The sequence below is a fragment of the Pimephales promelas genome, chromosome 19, assembly GCF_988280905.1.
Source record: "Pimephales promelas chromosome 19, fPimPro1.hap1.1, whole genome shotgun sequence".
Taxonomy (NCBI): domain Eukaryota; kingdom Metazoa; phylum Chordata; class Actinopteri; order Cypriniformes; family Leuciscidae; genus Pimephales; species Pimephales promelas.
The window spans coordinates 17,805,152-17,824,734 of NC_142787.1; the positions used below are offsets into that span (position 1 = coordinate 17,805,152).

Sequence of the window (19,583 nt, forward strand, 5' to 3'; positions counted from 1 at the left end):
ATGAATAATTAAAACACTTAAAGGAAAGGTTCACCAAAAAATCATTTGCTCACCCTCTATTCATTCACCCTGTATGAGTTTCTTTCTTCTGCTGAACACAAAAGAATATATTTTGAAGAATAAGGGTGATGGAACCACAATGGAAGTCAATGGGGTCCATCATCTGTCTGGTTATCAACATTCTTCAAAATATTTTCTTTTGAGTTCAACAGAAGAAAGAAACTCATACAGGTTTGAAACAACATGAGGGTGAGTAAAGAATGACTAAATGTAAATTTTTGGGTGAACTATCCCTTTAAGAACTGTTCACACCAAGGGTGATAAATATAACAATAAAGATATAGATCTAAAAATCGTTCTAAACATAAAAAAAAGCAAAATCAATACCACAACTATGACAGCTGCACACAGAAACAATATCAATGATATCACTTTCGATTTTTTTCCAGCTGATGAACGATGAAAACATCAACAGTCAATCAGAACCCACCAGATTTTAAAGAGCTCAAGCTTTTAGAGCAGCAGACAAAACGGCAGTATAAACACAATGATTTGTCGGCTGGTGTGGGCACTAATATAGTTATCATTATAGTTATTGTTTTTGGTGCGAAAGTCTGTGTGTGTGTGTGTGTTTCCTCACCTGATGTTGGGGTCATGGGAGCCCCAGGGAGGCCGTTGATGGTGGCCATGTGTTGCATCTGTGCGGCAGCAAAAGCTGCCATAGGGCTGAGATATCCTCCCTGACCCACTGATGCCATCAGCGCTGCCTGCTGCTGAACCTGACGGAGAAAAGCCCACACACACATACACACACGATACTTTAATATATATAACATAATCATATAACGATAAAAGCACTGTGTATAACAAGACTTCAGAGTCGACAGATTTTTCCACTGAGATGCTGCAGTTTTGTTGGAAATAGTGCATAATGAGAGAGAGAGAGCTAGTTCTTGCCTGTGCATAGGCACCGTACGCTCCAAACTGCAGGGCCATCGGATTGAAGATGCCCATCTGACCGGCCATCTGCTGCATGCGTCGAATGGTCCGTTCCTTATCTGTGTCTGCAAACTTCACCACCAGGCTGGAAGAAGCACCCTGAAACACACACACACCAATTTAGGATGCTTTGTGCCTTAAACGTGCTAATGATACAAAAGTGCATGATCAGATGTGCTGGAACTCACAGGCATAGTCTGGCTGCCGTGTAAAGCACTAATAGCGGCCTGAGCTTCTGCATGAGTGGAATACTTCACAAACGCACATCCTGAAGAGAGAAAAACTGTCAAAAACACCCTCTTCAACATTTACACACACTTCTAGATCAACATATTTTATTTTTGGGATTTCTCTACCTGGGTCCAGAGACAAGAAACCGTTTTTTGAACTCCAAAGTTATTTTTGTATAATATATTATTGTTTTATATTGTGTATAAATTAAAAAAAGCAACACAAAACTATATGTAGACATTTTAGTTTTAGTTTCTTACAAACGCTTGTGTTTAAATATACATTTACAGTATACGATACAAAAATTGTAATTTAGCTGTGATACCACATCACAAATGCTATAGGAATAGCTTATTAATGCAAGTAGTTAATAATTTTAAAATCTTTTTAATTTTGTTATTATTTTTTAAAATGCTAAATATTTTCTTTTGGGAGCAGGTTTTGGGTTAATCTATAATAATTGAATAATATTTTTATTATTATAAAAAAAAGTAGAAGTCTAGGATATGTCACTGTTTGTATAACTAGATAAATGTATGTTTATTGCATGTTTGCACGGCCTTATCCAGTTCAATTCCCTCTGCACCCTATAAATATGTGCCTCTTTTTATTCTGTGCCTTGTCTTAAGTTTACAACATGTAGCAGTGACACATTACATATATATGTATAGAGAGAGGAAGAGGGAGAGAGAGAATTAGACAGAACCCAATAACCTTTGCTGTTTCCGTCAGGACCTCTGAGGATGGTGCACTCCTCAATGCATCCGAAGGACTCAAAAAGGCGCCGCACGTCGTCCTCACATTGCTGCTTATTCAGCATGCCAACAAAAAGTTTTCTGTCTTCTGAAACAAACACAGACAATTCATTACATATTATACAGGACAACAGGACATCTGATGTCTTACTGCACATTTCAATAAATCCACAGAGTCCCTTATTCTAGTTTTACTTAATTTTATTATTAAAGATGGTAGAAGCTTAAAATAAAAAAGCATGAGCTAAATACTGTAAGCAAACAAATATGCTATTTAAAAAATGCAGCAAAAACATATTAAAAGTCCCAAAATAAACAGAAGCTCTTTAAACACCTTCACTCAATCAATCCCCTTTTTATTCAGCTAATATATCCTTTTCGGTGTCTAAATCCAGCGATCTTGTAATAAACTTGTTGGTGCCACTGTCTAATGAAATGAGTGTATGAACGAGATATCTGTGGAGAACCTTTCGTCTAGTCGATTCTGCCACCTCAGGAGTCCTTGTTTATTGTTTGTGCTTTTATTTATCAGATTATGTAGACATTATTGAATTACACATCAGCGTGAGGAGAACAAAAGCGGCATTGTTTCAGGGTTTTATTAGGCTGTAATTGCAGTGTCAATGCTGCATGTTTTAAACTCAAGACAAGGCACAGAGTTAAAAAACAAGGCACATATTTATAGGGTGCAGAGGGAATTGAACTGGATACGGCCGTGAGTAAACATCCAATGCACATACATTTATCTCGTTTTATAAACAGTGACAGACCACAGACGTCTACTGATTTTAACAAAGAATCTAAATATAAAAATATAATTCAATTATTTTAGATTAACCCGAAACCTGCTCCCAAAATGAAATAAAAAATTACATTAGCTTATTAATCTTACATTTAATAAGCTATTTCTATAGCTTTTGTGATATGGTATCACAGCCAAACCTTACTCATGTACTGTAAATGCCATGGATTTTCAATTTTGCAATTATTCACCGGCACAGCATATATAGTTTTGAAGATGATTTGCTAAGGATTTAGCAATTTTGTTTGTTTTAATATATTTCTCAGACCCATTGTGTAGTGCATTGATGTGTAATCACAACTAAACGTTCTGTTTAATAATGCTACTGGGTTTGCCCAGGTAAACTTTCTTATATCATTACACATGAAAATGTATGTGTAATGTGTGTGAGTGTAAGTATGATGGATGGTGCAGCAGAGATATTAATGAGCACTACTGTGTGTGTTCATGTGTTTGTCCACGCCCGGTGCTCACTAACATGCTCTGACAGGGTGCCCTTGCCCAGTCAACAAGACTAATCTCCAGTCCAGAATGTTTACAAGTGCGCTGCGCATATGCGGAATGAGACAAGCACACACACACTACATAAATAAATAAAAGGTGTGCATTTTATAAATCTAAATTTTATCATATTTATAAATAAAGCCTACAAGCACTTGCACAAGTATTAAATCGGGTTGCACCGATATGAACATGTTGGCCGATACCGATAACCGATATATTGGCCGATAAATCGAAATCCTAATTTGTATATGATTTTAACCTGGTTACAAAAAAAAGCACACAATTATAACGTTCTCATTATAATTTTACATAACCTATGTGACAGACTTGTGCTGAACATTGATCTGAAATTTCAAATCATATTTCAAGCAATTAAAAACCATCATGGCAAACAGTGCGCAATCTGAAGTGTCTCAACTGAAGGAAATCATTTATTATTTATCGGCTTTAATATATCGGCCAATTTTTCTTATTGTGCCGATAACATTAAAAAATTAACACATGCCGATACCGATATGGTGGCCCAACGCATTCTCATCCCAAAGCGCCATATACAACGCTTTTTCAAAAGCGTAAATATCCAACGCACATGGCACCCTTTAACGTCTAATGAGACGCTTCGGTTATGGTTAAGTTTAGGTATGGTGTAGGGTAAGGGTTAGACCACTAGGGGGCGCCTTCTGCCCAAATATATCTGCGTCTCATTTTACGTTAAAGGGTGCCATGTGCATTGGATATTTACGCTTTTGCAAAAGCGTCCTATATGATGAGAACGGGCTCGGTGGCCGATATATTGTGCATCCCTAGTATTAAATAATAACTTGAAAATGCTATCTCATGAAATTTGTACAATGAACATTCGTTCATATTCGACATACAAAGATGGATTGTTAAATTCTTTACAATTTAAAGGTACACTGTGTTATTTCATCAGTCAATCGTAGAGGTCGGATGATAGATATCTGGAGATTCACTCGTCAATCTCCAGATATCTATCATCAGACCTCTACGTTTGACTGATGGAATAACACAGTCTCATCCCAAAAAGTCATATAACTGACGTCTTGGGGCGTATTTTGACCATACGTCAATATCCGCCTTTTTAGGGCCCCCTTAAACGTCGGTAGATGGCGATCCCGGGCCGTCATACAACTGACGCTTTACCTTTAACGTCAGTTAGGTGACGGGTTAGGTTTAGGGTTAGGTTTAGGTATGGGGTAGAGTTAGGATCCCATAACCTCATCTACCGACGTTTAAGGGGGCCCTAAAAAGGCGAATATTGACGTATGGTCAAAAGACGTCCCAAAACGTCAGTTATATGACGTCTTGGGATGAGACCGGGTTGGATGGAATGCACAACGCGACTACTGTATTTGAGAGTGCGCATCCTGTTTTGTGCCAGAGTGAAGGAAATTCATCGAAATTCATCTCACACATTACATAAATGCACTCTTGGGTCATTTGTCGTTAAAATAATGCCATAGAAACTGCCTCAAATGAACTACAAAGAACAGTTTTTAAAAGTTGCCCATGCCACTGCTCTGAACATTGCCCCCTATAGGAGGCTCCCTGTATTTTAAGAATTTTAAGAAAAAAATAAAGAAAAATTATATTTTAGTCCTTTTTCCACTTGGACAATACAAGAAACCAGCAGTCTGATACCCCGAATGTGTAAAAAAAAAACCCAAAACACATCAAACGGCAATTTGCACGTATTTTACGTGGTGGCTAATTTGAACGAATTCATACCTTGCTTCTAAATCATACATATTTTACGAGTTGCCTGATTCGTATGAATTCGTACGGACGACCTACCCCTGACCGCGCCCCTAAACCTACCGATCACTGAGGTTTAGACAAATCGTACTTGTACGAATTTGTATGAATTTGGTCATGAGACAGCGTTGGATTATCCCAGCTAATAGGGAATATACTTTGGCTAACGTTCTGGCAAGGTTCTCGAAAAGTTATGAACAAACGTTCTTTTAGTAATGTTAATAGAATGTTTTTTCAAAATGATCTGGTCTTTAATAATGTTCTCAAAATGTTAGCACAAAAAAATACAACATTCATGTAATGTTTTTTTTTCTGAAATGCTTTAACTGGGCATCCCAAAATGTTTGCAGAATTATAAAATGGAATGTTCCTTTAACATTTGTATAAAAACATTTTATAAAAGATTTCAAAAACTAGACATTTTGATTGTTGAGAATATATAATATATGAATATTGTTGTAATATATATTTTTTTGTTAGCTGGGATGCTCGATATTCATTTAAATAAACCTACATATAAATGTCGAGCCCGTTCTCATCCTTTAGCGTCACATAGAACGCTATATGACAAAACGGTGCTAGACTAAGCACATGGCACCCTTTATCGTTAATATTCACGCGAACCCAAGGCGTCATAAATCCTTTCGCGTAATATGAGACTACCCTACCCTACCCCACACCTAAACCTAACCATCACAGCGCGTGTTATATTAACGATAACGGGTGCCATGTGCGTAGTATAGCACCGTTTTGTCATATAGCGTTCTATATGACGCTAAAGGATGAGAATGCGTTGAAATGTCCTACGTGTAAATCACACTGCACATTTCCAGATAATAGTGGAAAAAAAGCTATTTTGTTTAGAAGAACAAGTCTTTCGTTTAGTATCTCTAACCAGTGTCACCAACTGTTTCCTATATCCATCCTTATGACCACTCCTGCCTTCTCTTTAACTCTCTTTCTGTCTCTCACTTCCTTTCCTTGTCTTTCCCACTTTGACCTTTAGCTCTCCCTCTCCATCCCGGCGTTTCACTTTAAATGACTAGTGAATGGATCGGTCGGGGACGGCACATCAGTTTTGCCAGTGGAATCAGAGGGCTTTGCGGGGACATATATTGCGTTTTTACAGGGCTAACAGGGGGATAAATTCAGCTGTCCATCACCATGAAGACAATTGATCTGTCGAGTGTGAGTAAAGGAAGACACTCTCAATTAGAGAAAGAAACGCATGGCATGAAATGAAAGGAGAGACTGAAGGAAGGAGAGGTGCCACTATGTGTGTGTCTCGTTTTCTCTGTGGGTCCATCAATCTTGGTTATCTGGAAAACCTGACCCAAAAAGGAGGAAAAGACGAGCTATCCTTACCAAACTACTTCCACTCTGTCTGTAAGTGACGCATAGACACTCACATGCATAGTCAATGCACAGAAACTCAATCTCACACTCCCATGAACACAAACACACACACACTTAAAAATAAAAGCTTAAAAAAACGTCTCGGTTACGCATGTAACCCCCACGTTACGTCGAGTGAGACCGACTGATGGGGAACATGCTTTACAATGGGATGACATAAAGCAGAACATTTTAAATTCTTTAAATATTTTAAGCTAATATGATTAAGGAATTTTTAAAAATGTTTTTATGATGTCATAGGGGAAATGTAAGTTCTTGTAATGGCATAAGATATCCTTTTGAAGGTCTTATGATGTCATAAAGGAACTTTTAAAGTTGTAAAAGTAAATAAAACCAAGATTATTTGTGTAAGTTTTAAAAGAAAATACTATTTCAGTCTTTCTACTTCAAAATGTCATATTTGATTTAATGTTACTTTAATGTCATTACTTTTTTAATTATTTATGCATAAATTACATACATTATAACATTTACAAGCATGTTTCAAAGTAAATGAAACACATTTTTTTCAGTGTACCATTTCAGAACCATTTGAAATTTTTGTGATGTCATTGGATAACCTTCTTAAGTTCTAATAAATTCATAGACAAAACTTTTTAAGTTATCATGATGTCATAGGAGAACCCTTTTAAGTTCTTATCACTTGAGTTCTAGTCACCTGATATAAAGAACCTAATATAACATAGAGAGGTCATTAATAAACTCATAATAGATAAATGTATTGTTTTATTAATTTATTTTTAATTTATTTGTATTAAAAACATTATTTCGTGTGATAATATTTCTATAACTACAGTCATTAAAAAATACAAACAAAAATACATTGCAACAATAATCAAAATGGTCAAATAATCAAATTGATCTTAAAAATTGTTTCTTATATTAATTTTTATATAAGATAGCTTTATATATATATATATATATATATATATATATATATATATATATATATAGCTTATTATATTAATTTTCAACAACGATAATTATTCTCTCTCTGAATGTGTATTTCCCATCACACCACAAAATCATTTTTTTTTTTCAATTTTGTTTGTCTCAAAATAATTCCTCTTAAATAGCATAAAGAGGAAATAACATCATTTGAGTTAAGGAGCCATAAATAAAATTACTACATATATTTGTTTTCCATAAAATTCAACAAACTATCAACATTTTTTACTCTTTCTGACATGTGCAAGTCTATACAAAAGTGTCTGTGAGTGGATCAAAAAGTCTAATTACCAATTTATATCTGTCGTCTATTATCTTACTGCATTTATAGTACTAGATCCAGTGCAAAACTGCTTTTAAAGGTTCCTAGAGTACGTCCAGAGCTTGGTAAAACTGCCTTTTCTTTCTATGCTCCCTGGTTATGGAATAAGCTGCAGAGTATAATAATGATAAAAACTCTCCCCCCCTTTAAACGTTTTTTAAAAATCTTGTATTGACCAATTTAAAGGAAACGTGTGCATGTTTTGTAAAGTAACTTTTGTTGTCAATTTATGAGTGCTGGCTAAAATTGTATGTACGATTGAGTTTTATGTCTGTATTGTATTATATGTGAAACTGTGCTGCCAATTTGGCCAGGACAAGAAGAGATTTTTATCTCAATGGTACTGGTAAAATAAAGGATAAATAAATAAAACAAAAACTCTCACAGCTGTCTCTCCCCAGCACCCCCGTGGAGGGCAACAATCCGACAAAAGGAGTGACGACACTTATGTAACGCGTGTGAGGGCCGGCCCAAGATCCTCTGGGGCCTTGTATGACTGTCAGGTCTCATCGAGATGCGTCATTATATGTGACTCTTAAGAAGGGGACATCTACCGGTAATGGTGACACTGATGTAGTGTGACAGGAAGGTGGGGAGAGAAATAGAAAAGGAAGAAGAAAAAAGAGGAGTGGAAATCTACCTCCCCTGCTCTCACTGTCAGCTGGCTTCACCTGGATTGGCCTGTTCATCTGTGCAACACAAAGAGAAGAACGAGAGGGGAGGGGGGAAAGACAGGACAGACAAAAAGAAGGGGAAAAGACAAGAGAAGACATTAGATTTGTAGCACAAAACTATTTTAGCGAAGTGTTCACAGTTCAGTGTGGTGGGATCATTTGCGTCCATATAACATTGGATGAAATGCACTAAACACAAAAAGCTACTAGTAAGTTTTTTTTTTGTGAGCTTAAAATGTTAAATCAAAACGAATCATAAACTTATTCTTTTAAAACGATTATTTCATGTGATGTTTTTTACATACCCATAGTCATTGTGATTTTACAAAAAAAGTACAAAAGCGAAAACAATATTTACAATGCCATAATAATGAAAATTATCAAATTAATATGAAAAGTTCTTTTTAATAATTGATCATTTATTTCTCATTAAATTCATTTTTTACTAGGGCTGTCAAAAGATTAATCGCGATTAATCACATTCGAAATAAAAGTTTGTGTTTACATAATATATATGGGTGCACTGTGTATAATTATTTTACATACATAAATACACACACATGCTTGTATATATTTAAGACATATTTTCATGTATATACTGTATATAGATTTATATATAATTTATATTATATATATATATATATATATATATATATATAAATATTTATATATATATATAAATAATATAAATATAAATATTATACATAATATAAATAATATACATAATATTAATAATATATTTATAAATATATAAATAATATTTTTTTCTTAAATATACATGCATGTGTGTGTATTTATACATATACAAAATAATTATACACAGTGCACCCACATATATTATGTAAACATTTATTTTAATTTTTTAAAAGCCACGAATTTAGATTTTCCCATTACCATTTGCCTCAAAATAATTTATTGTAAAATGACATAATGAAGAAGAGGAAGTGACATCATTTGAGTTTTGAGGAGCCAAGTTCAAAGTTCTTAAGTTCTATGCTCATTTAATATTCATAAATTGTTGTTCTTTCATGCTTGACATATCCACCCTGGCAAATCTCATTTATTGTCAACTTTTATTTATAGAAAAGAAGTTTGAATGCTTAAAAAAGGAGGATGAAGCCATGAAATCACCATAACAGGTGAGCAGCAGCAATTGGTTTGAAATGTTCCTCCCAATGCAGCATATCTCAAAATATATTTCAACAATTAACTAGCCTATATAGAAATATAAAAAACCCCAAAATAAAATCACCTTGAAATGTTTCATAGAATGACTTATTTTTACTGCTTTCCAACAGTAAAAGTCAGAGACACAGAGCAATACAGAACAAAATATTAAAAGAAACGCATGCAACGCTCAGCACAATACACCTCATTTATAAGCACATTTGCATAAGTCTGTGTTTATGTGTATGAATGGCACCGGGATGCAAATGTGTGTATCTGTGTGTGTGTGTGTGAGGTCTCACTAAAAGACGTTCACAATCATAAAGCGTTTCGTTCTGCTTCCTTCACTCGTGGCAGATTCCCGACTGACTCTGGCTCAATAATACATGTAATCCATGGAACGGTCTGCGGCAATCAATTTTTAATAATGCCAATTGTCACGCTGCCAGCAGGAAGACGACGAGAGGAGAGGAACAGGCCCATGCACAGATCCTGGCATGGGCCATACATGGATGGCGTCAGCGCCTCCCGCCCAAAATAAGACCCAGACCACTTCTCTATCGCTCACCCGCAGCAGTTTACTCATTCTCTGCTCCACGCGCCACTTTAGCGGAAAATGAGTTGTGACGTAGTGGGTAACTTTTAATGAGCAGCTCCCTGGGCTTCACTTCTGGGCCTCCTCTCACTTCTGTCTGCTACATTGAAACAAAAAGGACAAGTCTCTGGCTGCCAAAGCCAAAAATAGAGGAAGCACAATGGCGGCGTACAGTACAGGACAAGTCAGATTAATCAAAATCACAAAATAAAATGCTCCTTGGATCCCGATCCTCTTGTATGACATTGCAATTTTACTTGGTTTAATAAAAAAGGGATATTGTTACAACCGAGCGATGTGATCACGAGTCATTTTAGCTCATTATTTTTTTATTCTATCATTGTGGCCTGCCTTTCATTTGTCAACAAAACAGTGATGAAGAAAATAGAAATGTCACTTTTATTACCATTTTGTTCAATAAAGCAAGAGTGACAAAAAATGTAGTTCCACAGCGGTTTTACATACTATAGCCTTCATTGCTAATATATTGACTCCCTCACTTTTAAACTTACTTTGGACAAAAGCATCTGCTAAATTAATAAATGCATTGTTTCCCGTTAATTAACATTACAGTATTAAAAGTGAACATTTGATAACAATAAGCAGAAAAATATGTATTTTTGTGATGGCAAAGCTGAATTTTCAGCATCATTAGTGTCATATGCTGCTGAAGAAGCATTTCTTATTATTATGAATCATCATAACAGCTGTTCTGTTTAATATTTTTGTGGAAACTGATTCATTTTTTTAAGGATTATTTTATAAAAAGATCAAAATGTATTTATTTAACATAAAAAAGTTTTCTAACGATATAAATGTCTTTACAGTCACATTTGATTGCCCCCGCATTATTAAATATGTATTTGCAAAAAACAACATTTAACTACTCCCGAACTTTTGAAAAGGTATTGCACATTTAAGAAATGAAGGATAAAGAATAAATTAATAAATGAATGAGAAAAGGAAAGCAAGGAGACCCTCTGAAAGAGAGTATAAAAGTTGCATGTGCATTTCTGTGCTTCGTCCTTGCTTTTGCATATTAATGATAAACTAATTTAATAGCCTGTAATGCCAATTAAACCACCAATTATGTTTATTAAAATCATCTTTCAACTGCATATTTTACTGGACTCACAGTAGCTCGTTTACGATCTAAAATACCCACAGTGCACCTGGTCAGCGCACCTGTGGCTTCCTGGCTCCAGTCCAGATCTACAGCTCTGGGATTTCTCACTTCATAAAGTTCACTTCATTTTTTCCTGACCTGATCACTCACTCCTTATTTTTCTCCATCCCCAGCATCCTCCTCTTTTATTGGCAGTAAAGCCTGGCTAATGTTTTTAATGTGTTTTGATGCATTATTTATTTTAGCATGGCTGCTGATAGTGAGGGCGGAGGGAATAGTGAAGAGAGAGAGAGAGAGAGAGAGAGAGGGAGATTTGGACATAGATCGGGGTGCAGAGCAAGGTCACAGCCACACACGCACGCACGTACACACACACACATACACTCTGTATCCCAGCAGGCCTCTGCTCACATACATTTTAATGTTTCCCTCCCAACGGCACAAATGGACTCTGCTATGTGTGCTAATTGTGTTTCCCCAACCAGAATCTCACCACTCTCATACAAGCGTTTCTTTCACACACACAGAAAATACACACACACACACACACACACACACACACACACACACACACACACACACAAAGCTGCTAGTAAGTTTTTGCAAGCTTAAATATATTATTAATTAAAAATTAATTGATGATTTTTACATACAGTCATTGAATATATTCATTTTACAAATGAAAAAAAAGCTTATCACGGTAATAAAAAAGTTATTCTATTAAAATATAAATTATTTCAAATATTTTAAAAGATATATATAAAAAAATGTGAATTCAAAATGAATCATAAAGTTAAATTCTATTGAGAATATTATTTATATGTATAGGTTATTAAATATTATTAAAATATTATCAATGTGTTGATTATTACATGCCAGAATCATTTTCTTTTACATATTAAAAAAGCTTAAATATGTTAATTCAAAATTAATCATAAAGTTATTCTATTCAAATCATAAAGTTGAATAGAATCATAAAGTTAATCATTAGTCATGAAGTTATTCTATTTTAATTTTACAATTAAAAAAATAAATATGCAAATTAAAACTTAATCAAAGTTATTCTAGTCACCAAGACTTTTTTTTTTACAAATTAAAAAATCTTAAATCTTAGAATATTGTCTATAATTATAATATATGAAAATACCATAATAGTAACACAAATACATTGCCACAATAATCAAAAAAAAAAAAAAAAAAAAAGCTTTCTAAAAGTATTTAGATATTAATATTTGGAGAGTGTTTCTCACCCACAGATGCCATTTCTGCATCCTGAAAGGGGAACATGCATGAAATGCCCTCACATTCCCAGGGTGAATCTGACGTACATGTGGAATGAGATCTTGCGCGCATTAAAACTGAATGTGATGGCATGTCATAAAACTGAGCTGAATGAAACATAATGTGGCATTTGGAGACATTTGTCATTGTGCTGCGCCACAGGCTTCCACATTACTTCCGAACTGTGATTTCAAAGGCCCCTAGAGGACTTTCATCCGCCACAGCTAGATGGCAGCATCGAGCAGGACAGTTTTTATCCTCCCTGAGCTCTTCACATCACATATTCTGAGAGGGCAAAACCTTTTACACAAAGAAACGGCTTCCCGCACATACGCATAAACACGAGCACGCAAATCCACTCACATACACACTAAATCACCCATAATTCCACAAAATTACCTCTTCTTTATAAATAGGCCAGCAGCAAAACACTTTCATCTCTCTTTCTCTCTGTACTTCACCTCACCAGAAACCTCCATCTGTACAGACCTCGCCGTCCGTGTCTCCGCCACTGAGCCACAGCGTGGCACGGCCTTATGGTGATGTAACTCTCTGGCACACACACACACACGCTGGGCTAAACGGCCACAGAAACGTACGTGTGGGTGTCACGTCTGCGCTGAGGGAGTATCTTCCACCACGGGGTTCTTTTTCCCCCTCCTGTTAGCCCATTCTAAAGCGCTCCAGAAAACTACACACCACCTGCATGTCCAATCCTGCATAATATCGCTGCGTATGGTATTGAAATGGATGTACAGATGCTCTCTGTATGGCTTAGAAAGTCTTAGCATGTTTGGGCCTCTAATGAAAACACCTTGTTAGCCAGGACAGACAGCGAACACCACTGACTTATTGTATGGCTAATAAAACACTGATCATTTTCAAAAAATCTTCTTTTGTATTCCACAGAAACACAAGGGTGAGTAAATGATGACAGAATCAACATTTTTGGGTGAACTATCCCTTTAAGGCAACTAGTGTTTATGAAGCTGCTTTCACGACACGAAAATAGAAATAGCAACCAACTTTGGTTATGTAAAATATCCTATCTGACCCTTTCTAGCTGTGTTCAGATGAATGGAAAGCATGCAATGAATAATCTATCACTTTTCCCTGTGCTCTCCCGGCAAAAAATAAGTATGATGAATATCACAGGCTTTATATTCAAATACTAAAGGCTCGGCTGTCTGTAAAGTACTGTTACAGTGAGCTTTTAAAAAGACAGGCTTTTAAATTACAGTCACGTAGCGAGAGCAGAGAGCAAACTTTTCTACAAACTAAGGCAGAAAAAATTCAAAGTTCATTCTCGCAGTAGGAACAATAATATTCCTTTCATTTCCCCACAAAGGGATGAGCGTGCTCTTTCTGGGTTTGTGGAGGAGGAGGTAATTCTTGAAGGATGAGCTACCCTGCCTTTGTTGTGTCGGGCTCAGATTGCATTGAGAGTCATTCAAAACATGAGAGCCAGCAAACAAATACTAAATAAAAAACATAAAAATAAATTATAAATTGGAAATCTTGCACAGAGCACACTGCAGAGTAGCAGACCTCTCTAAACATGACGAGGTTTAAACACAGCGGGGTCCAAAAGACTTAGACCACAAAAAATCAGGGATTTATTTTTTGTCATATTAATCTTAAAATTTGGATGAAAGTCCCAGCTAAATTAATACAGTTTTAATATTTTGATTATATATATATGGCTATATAATACTATTTATATGTGTGTATACATATAATTATTATATAATTCATAATATATTAAACATGAAAATATATTGCAAATTTATAACATGGTTTGTCTGAATACTCGATTCTGATTGGCTATACATTGGGTTTAACGCACAGGTAGTTCCAAGTCAGTTTAATCACTGTTCTATATTAATGCGCTGTTTTCACAAACGTCACTCGCACACAGAAAAATTGTTAAAAACGTTGTCCTGTGACTTTTATTACTAAAAATAGCTTTGCTACTGAATCGTTACATTATAATACTCAGCAACAAAGGGGTTACATCGCTGGTTTTGAAGTAATTAAACTCACAGCTTCATGTTAATAGAGAGAGATGCTGAGCAGACACAGGTAATTCACACACGAAATCTCTCTCGAAAATGAATTCAAATAAATGCTATATAATTCATTCAAATAAAATTTATTTGTAACATTTAATGTAATCTTAAGCACTACTTTATCTCTTTGTCTAATTCAAATGCTAGATCTAACAAGCATAACTGACAAAATAGTCAAATATAGCGCCACAAACATCAGTAACAGCTTTAAGTCATCAATTCTGGCAAATGACCGAGGTATAATCGGATAACATGACTAACTGTGCATTAAATGATTTAAATGCACTCCATGGATTAGCTAGCCATGGATTGTCCCTTATATATTGACAATTTAAATAGTTTTATATATATACTGTATATACTAACACACACATCTCTATCTCTCCAATAAGGAAAGTAATCTGTTGGGAACACATACAGCAACCTCCACTCAAGTACAATTTCCACTTGGCACTCTCCAAATGTAACTTCCTTCTTCCAGGAACCTCTCCTTCCCATTCAGCGGAGGCTTATTTCACCCAGAGCACTAGGGGCATCTGCTCAAATTTGGATTTCACTGAATTATTAAACCACCACAGTGCCTATAACTCACACTCATTTTCTTTCCCTCTCTCTCTCTCTCTCTCCCTCTCCCTCACTGCAGCATGTCCTGAGGTAAGTCTTTAAAGCGCCGGAGTCCCGTGGCTCCTTGTAACCTTCCCAAACGACACGGATGGCTGCCTCTTTAAACCCCTGCCACCGTCCTCCTCCTCTCCAGGCGCCCGGGACGCCCGTAAAAACCCTGCGCGTTTTACACCTCCCACAAAAGTGCTTTGCACCTCGAGAGCTTCCGAAGGGTTTCATTTAATGATCCAGGAGTGTAAAATAGCGCATGCTTTGGAGGCACATCTATAAATTGTGTCAAATGAAAATGAGACAACTTTACCGGAGGGGGGAGACAGGAAAGTGCTCTTTCAGGGCCCGACCCGGTGTGAATCTGCACAGACATTCACCATAACAGGTGCTTTCTGAAGCACCTGGATAATTAAGCAGGAAAGACGACGAGATTTGTGCACTTTATTGTGAAAATGACTAGGAACTTAAACGTAATGTCATGCAATGAAAGACATCAACTAATCGAACCCAAAAAGACATGAATCTGCCGTCTACCTGTGAAATATTGACATTCAAGGTTTTTTCTCACTCTGATCTTTTTAGTTCTGTTTCTTTATATCGGTGTCAATTTTTTTTCTTTTTCAGTTTGAATGCTATACAAATGACACAAAACAGCATTCCCTCCTGATTTAATTTATGGAGTGACATTTCACAGAATATTTGTTGGGAAATAATGTAGGGCAAGATTTTATGCGCCAGGATTTGATTGGATTATAAATATTATAAATCATGCACGATAAGACCAAAGATATTATTTAGACTGTAAATAATGCCGTATAAATCTCACTGTTCTCATGTTTATGAATAAGCTGCATTTCACTTTGTATTTCTTTCCTAAAATTTCTTTAATACTGTTCTTGTGCTTCAGACCCCAATTTTCCCCAGGCCGTAAAGTAACAGAGTTGTATTTTCCCAAACTTGAGGTGAGACACGCTTTAATGGGAATTATGCTGAAACTGGATTTGAAATGAGAGATCTTTCACCTTTGCCTGTGAGGCTGTCTGAAAGTGAATAATGCCTATTTGATTTGTATCCTGTGACATGATAATATATAAACTCGACTTCGAAACAAGAACACACGTTTTTGTTACAGACCTCAACCTAAATGTATTACTGATGCTATCAGAACAAATTAGCAATTGAGCAATTTTGCAATTTGCGCAGCAACACATACAGAAAGAATTTTAGGTTAATAAGCTAATTTATTTTTCAAACTTAATTATGCACAATTATATGGTTAATTGATTCTATTTAGATTTGTTTTTGACCAATATGCAAATATTACACATATTAGTAACAAATAACAAACATGTAATATGGATTAAGTCATTCGATTCTAAAAATTATACTCAAAGTTAGATTACATTAGATTTTAAAATAATAATCAGACTATGATTTGATTTGTATTTATTTCATGATTACTAAATATTCTCAAAATTACAGTAAATTAATCATAATTTATTGATTGTCACAAATTCTTTATTAAAAATCTTTTTAATGGTCCTTTATAAAATAGCACATAGCTTTTCAGAAAGGCTTCCTGTTTTGTGGAATTACAAAAGTCAGGGGCCATAACAAATATATATATATATATGGCCCCTAACTTTTGTAATTCCACAAAACAGGAAGGAATATATATATATATATATATATATATATATATGAAGAGTTCAGATGCAAAAGCCTCTAAATGCCATTTGAAATTGTCTTCTTTAATGATGATTTTTATCAAACTTGTATATTTAAGTTCAGTAATTTCACTTAAATAACAATTAATAGGTAATTATCATTGCTATTTAAGTGAAATCACTGAACTTAAATATACAAGCTTGATAAAAATGATCATTCTAGAAGAAAATTTCAAATGGCACTTAGAGGCTTTTGCATCTGAACTCTTCATATATTGTTTAATTAATTTCTTCATTTTCATCAACTTATGAACTTCAACATCACTTTGGGAAACAATGATTTAATGTTACGATTAATGCATTTAAAGCTGCAGTCTGAAGTTTTTCCTCTTTGTCGCCATCTCTGTTCGAAATCTGCAATTGCAGTCATTTGCCGAATTATCAACTTTACGTGAGTTGTACTTCAACACCCTCGACACGGCACAGCATGGATGAACACAATGTTTGAGGAGACTGTGAGGCTGTCAGTCATCGCGCCGATGTCGATACTGCCATTCAGAATCACAGATTATTCATATTGGAAATATGACCAACATAAGAATTTTCACAGGAAAATGTCATCTGAACAAGTAAGAAACATCCACCTTTGTTCTGGTTCTGACATTGCAGTAAATCACGCTGATTAAATCTAAAAATCGCTTATCATCACGCAAAACCGCACAAATTATACTTTGTTCTCAAATTGTTAATGTTAACAACATCAGCATTGCATGATTACATGTAATGTCCTTCCGACATGTATCCTTGTTTTCGCATGGGTCCGGTTGCAGTCTCTTTCTTTTTCTGTAGCCACTCCGAACTCCAAACAAAGTCTTTTGCATTTTACAATGGGTGAATCTCTAGTTGTCACTGGTAATTGTCGTTTGAACCTTTAGGGATCTGCCATCAAATTGATAAGTTTAATATATCAAGTGCTGTGAGAAAAGGCTATAAATCTCCACCTCCAACATCCTCACACACAACATAGCCTACTAGCCGAGACTCCTTCTCTATATGTACAGATGTGACATAATGACTCAATATAGCCTCTATGTGTACAGATGTGACGTAATGACGCCAAGACATGCTCGAATCTCCCGTGGAAATCCACCAGTACCACTGGAATTAAAAACATTATTACAAGCTTACCGCTTTGAATTGAGCTACAGCAAGCAGATCGTTTTGAACACTGGCTGTTTATGTATTTTGGATCATTTTTAACCTAAAAAAAAAGCTACAGACTGCAGCTTTAATTTTGGTGATACTTTTTCAACACATTTTTTTTTTCTCTTTGTACTTTTATATATCATATCCTATGTGATGAACAAGGCTAAAAGTAAACCCAAAGTAGTCCGATTACATTACCTAAAATGTGTAATAAAATAGATTACATTACTAATTACAGTTTTCATCATTTAATTTGTATTCAGTTAATGGACTACAATTTATAAGTAATATAACTGGTAACAAATGAACTGTCAATTCATAAAATAAACGTTCAACTTTTTCTGCCTCTTTTAGTACCAGCACCGACCTCTTGCTCTCTCTTTCTGATCCAAGTGTTTCTCCAAGTGTGTCTATCAGTGTGTGTGTGTGTGTGTGTGATGAGCTCATTAAAGTTGGGCCTAATCCATTAGAGAGGCAGATTACACATCACAAACACACACTCGCTTTCCCATCACTGCATAATTACACATATGAAAGCAATAAACAGCTGCAATAAGCTGCCTCCGGTCATTATGATAGTGACGATAAAAAGAGAACATTTATTTGACAACACGGGGAAAGAGACAGACGTAGAGAAAAGAAAGAATATGTCCCTCTTATTACATTACACCTCCTCCCTCTCTCAGTAATGCAAAGCTTTGCGGTGTGTGTAGCGTAAAGCCTTGGTTGCAAATAAATCCTGCATTCTCTCAGAGAAGAAAACATAAATCACAGCACAACACCCCCTGCCTTCCTTGTATTTGCTTTTACTTATCTAATGAATAAAAAATGAAAAACAAGCCAAAAAGCTGTCAAATTGGGGACTCTCTCTCTATCCTCCTCCTCTTTTTGCATCTCCCACTTTCTTTTTGTCCTCTCACTATACCCAGACACAAAAGTGAAGCTCTAAGTGGACATGCATAATTGCCTAGGGATTATTTATGAGCTTCATACTACTAGGTCACTTGTGGTGTCTTGCTTTTTATATTCTCTTTTCTTTCTCTTTCTAAATGCCCTTTGACTCTTTGCTCTGCTATACCTTCTTCAAAATGAAATCAAATGCACAGATAGACTGGCGGGCCATTTCCTTTCCTCTAAGTAAAACAACATTTCAAATAATAAGTAATAAATTAAAAATAAAACAAAATTCGCAATGCAGTAGTCTTGTGACGAGTCAATAAAATTGTTTAAAAAAATTAAATGTCCAATGTAGGAGTCAATGTGGAAGAGTCAATACAAGAAAATGAATTAAAATAGCAAAGCAGAAGCAAATAAATATAATAGATGCAAATAAATAAATAAATAAATAAATAAAGTGCATAAGTAGGGACAGGTCTGATACTGGTTTGCTATTGTGACCGTGGTTAAGTGAAACTGACCAGTGACTTGCT

At 35.4% G+C, this 19,583-nt stretch overlaps 1 protein-coding gene across 6 annotated transcripts in view; it reads right to left on the minus strand.

The window, feature by feature from the left end:
- Window positions 1–19,583, minus strand: part of celf4 (CUGBP, Elav-like family member 4) — a 136,576-nt gene that overhangs the window by 59,937 nt on the left and 57,056 nt on the right. For 4 of the 6 annotated variants that reach the window (XM_089123819.1, XM_089123820.1, XM_089123816.1 and 1 more), the window contains exons 3-7: window positions 8,394–8,442; window positions 1,945–2,073; window positions 1,188–1,267; window positions 958–1,098; window positions 641–779 (exon numbers count right to left, since the gene is read on the minus strand). In XM_089123819.1, the coding sequence (XP_088979945.1) occupies window positions 641–779; window positions 958–1,098; window positions 1,188–1,267; window positions 1,945–2,073; window positions 8,394–8,442 (538 nt within the window). The remainder of the gene's footprint in view (window positions 1–640; window positions 780–957; window positions 1,099–1,187; window positions 1,268–1,944; window positions 2,074–8,393; window positions 8,443–19,583) is intronic. The other 2 variants (XM_089123818.1, XM_089123821.1) reach the window with 2 other exon arrangements.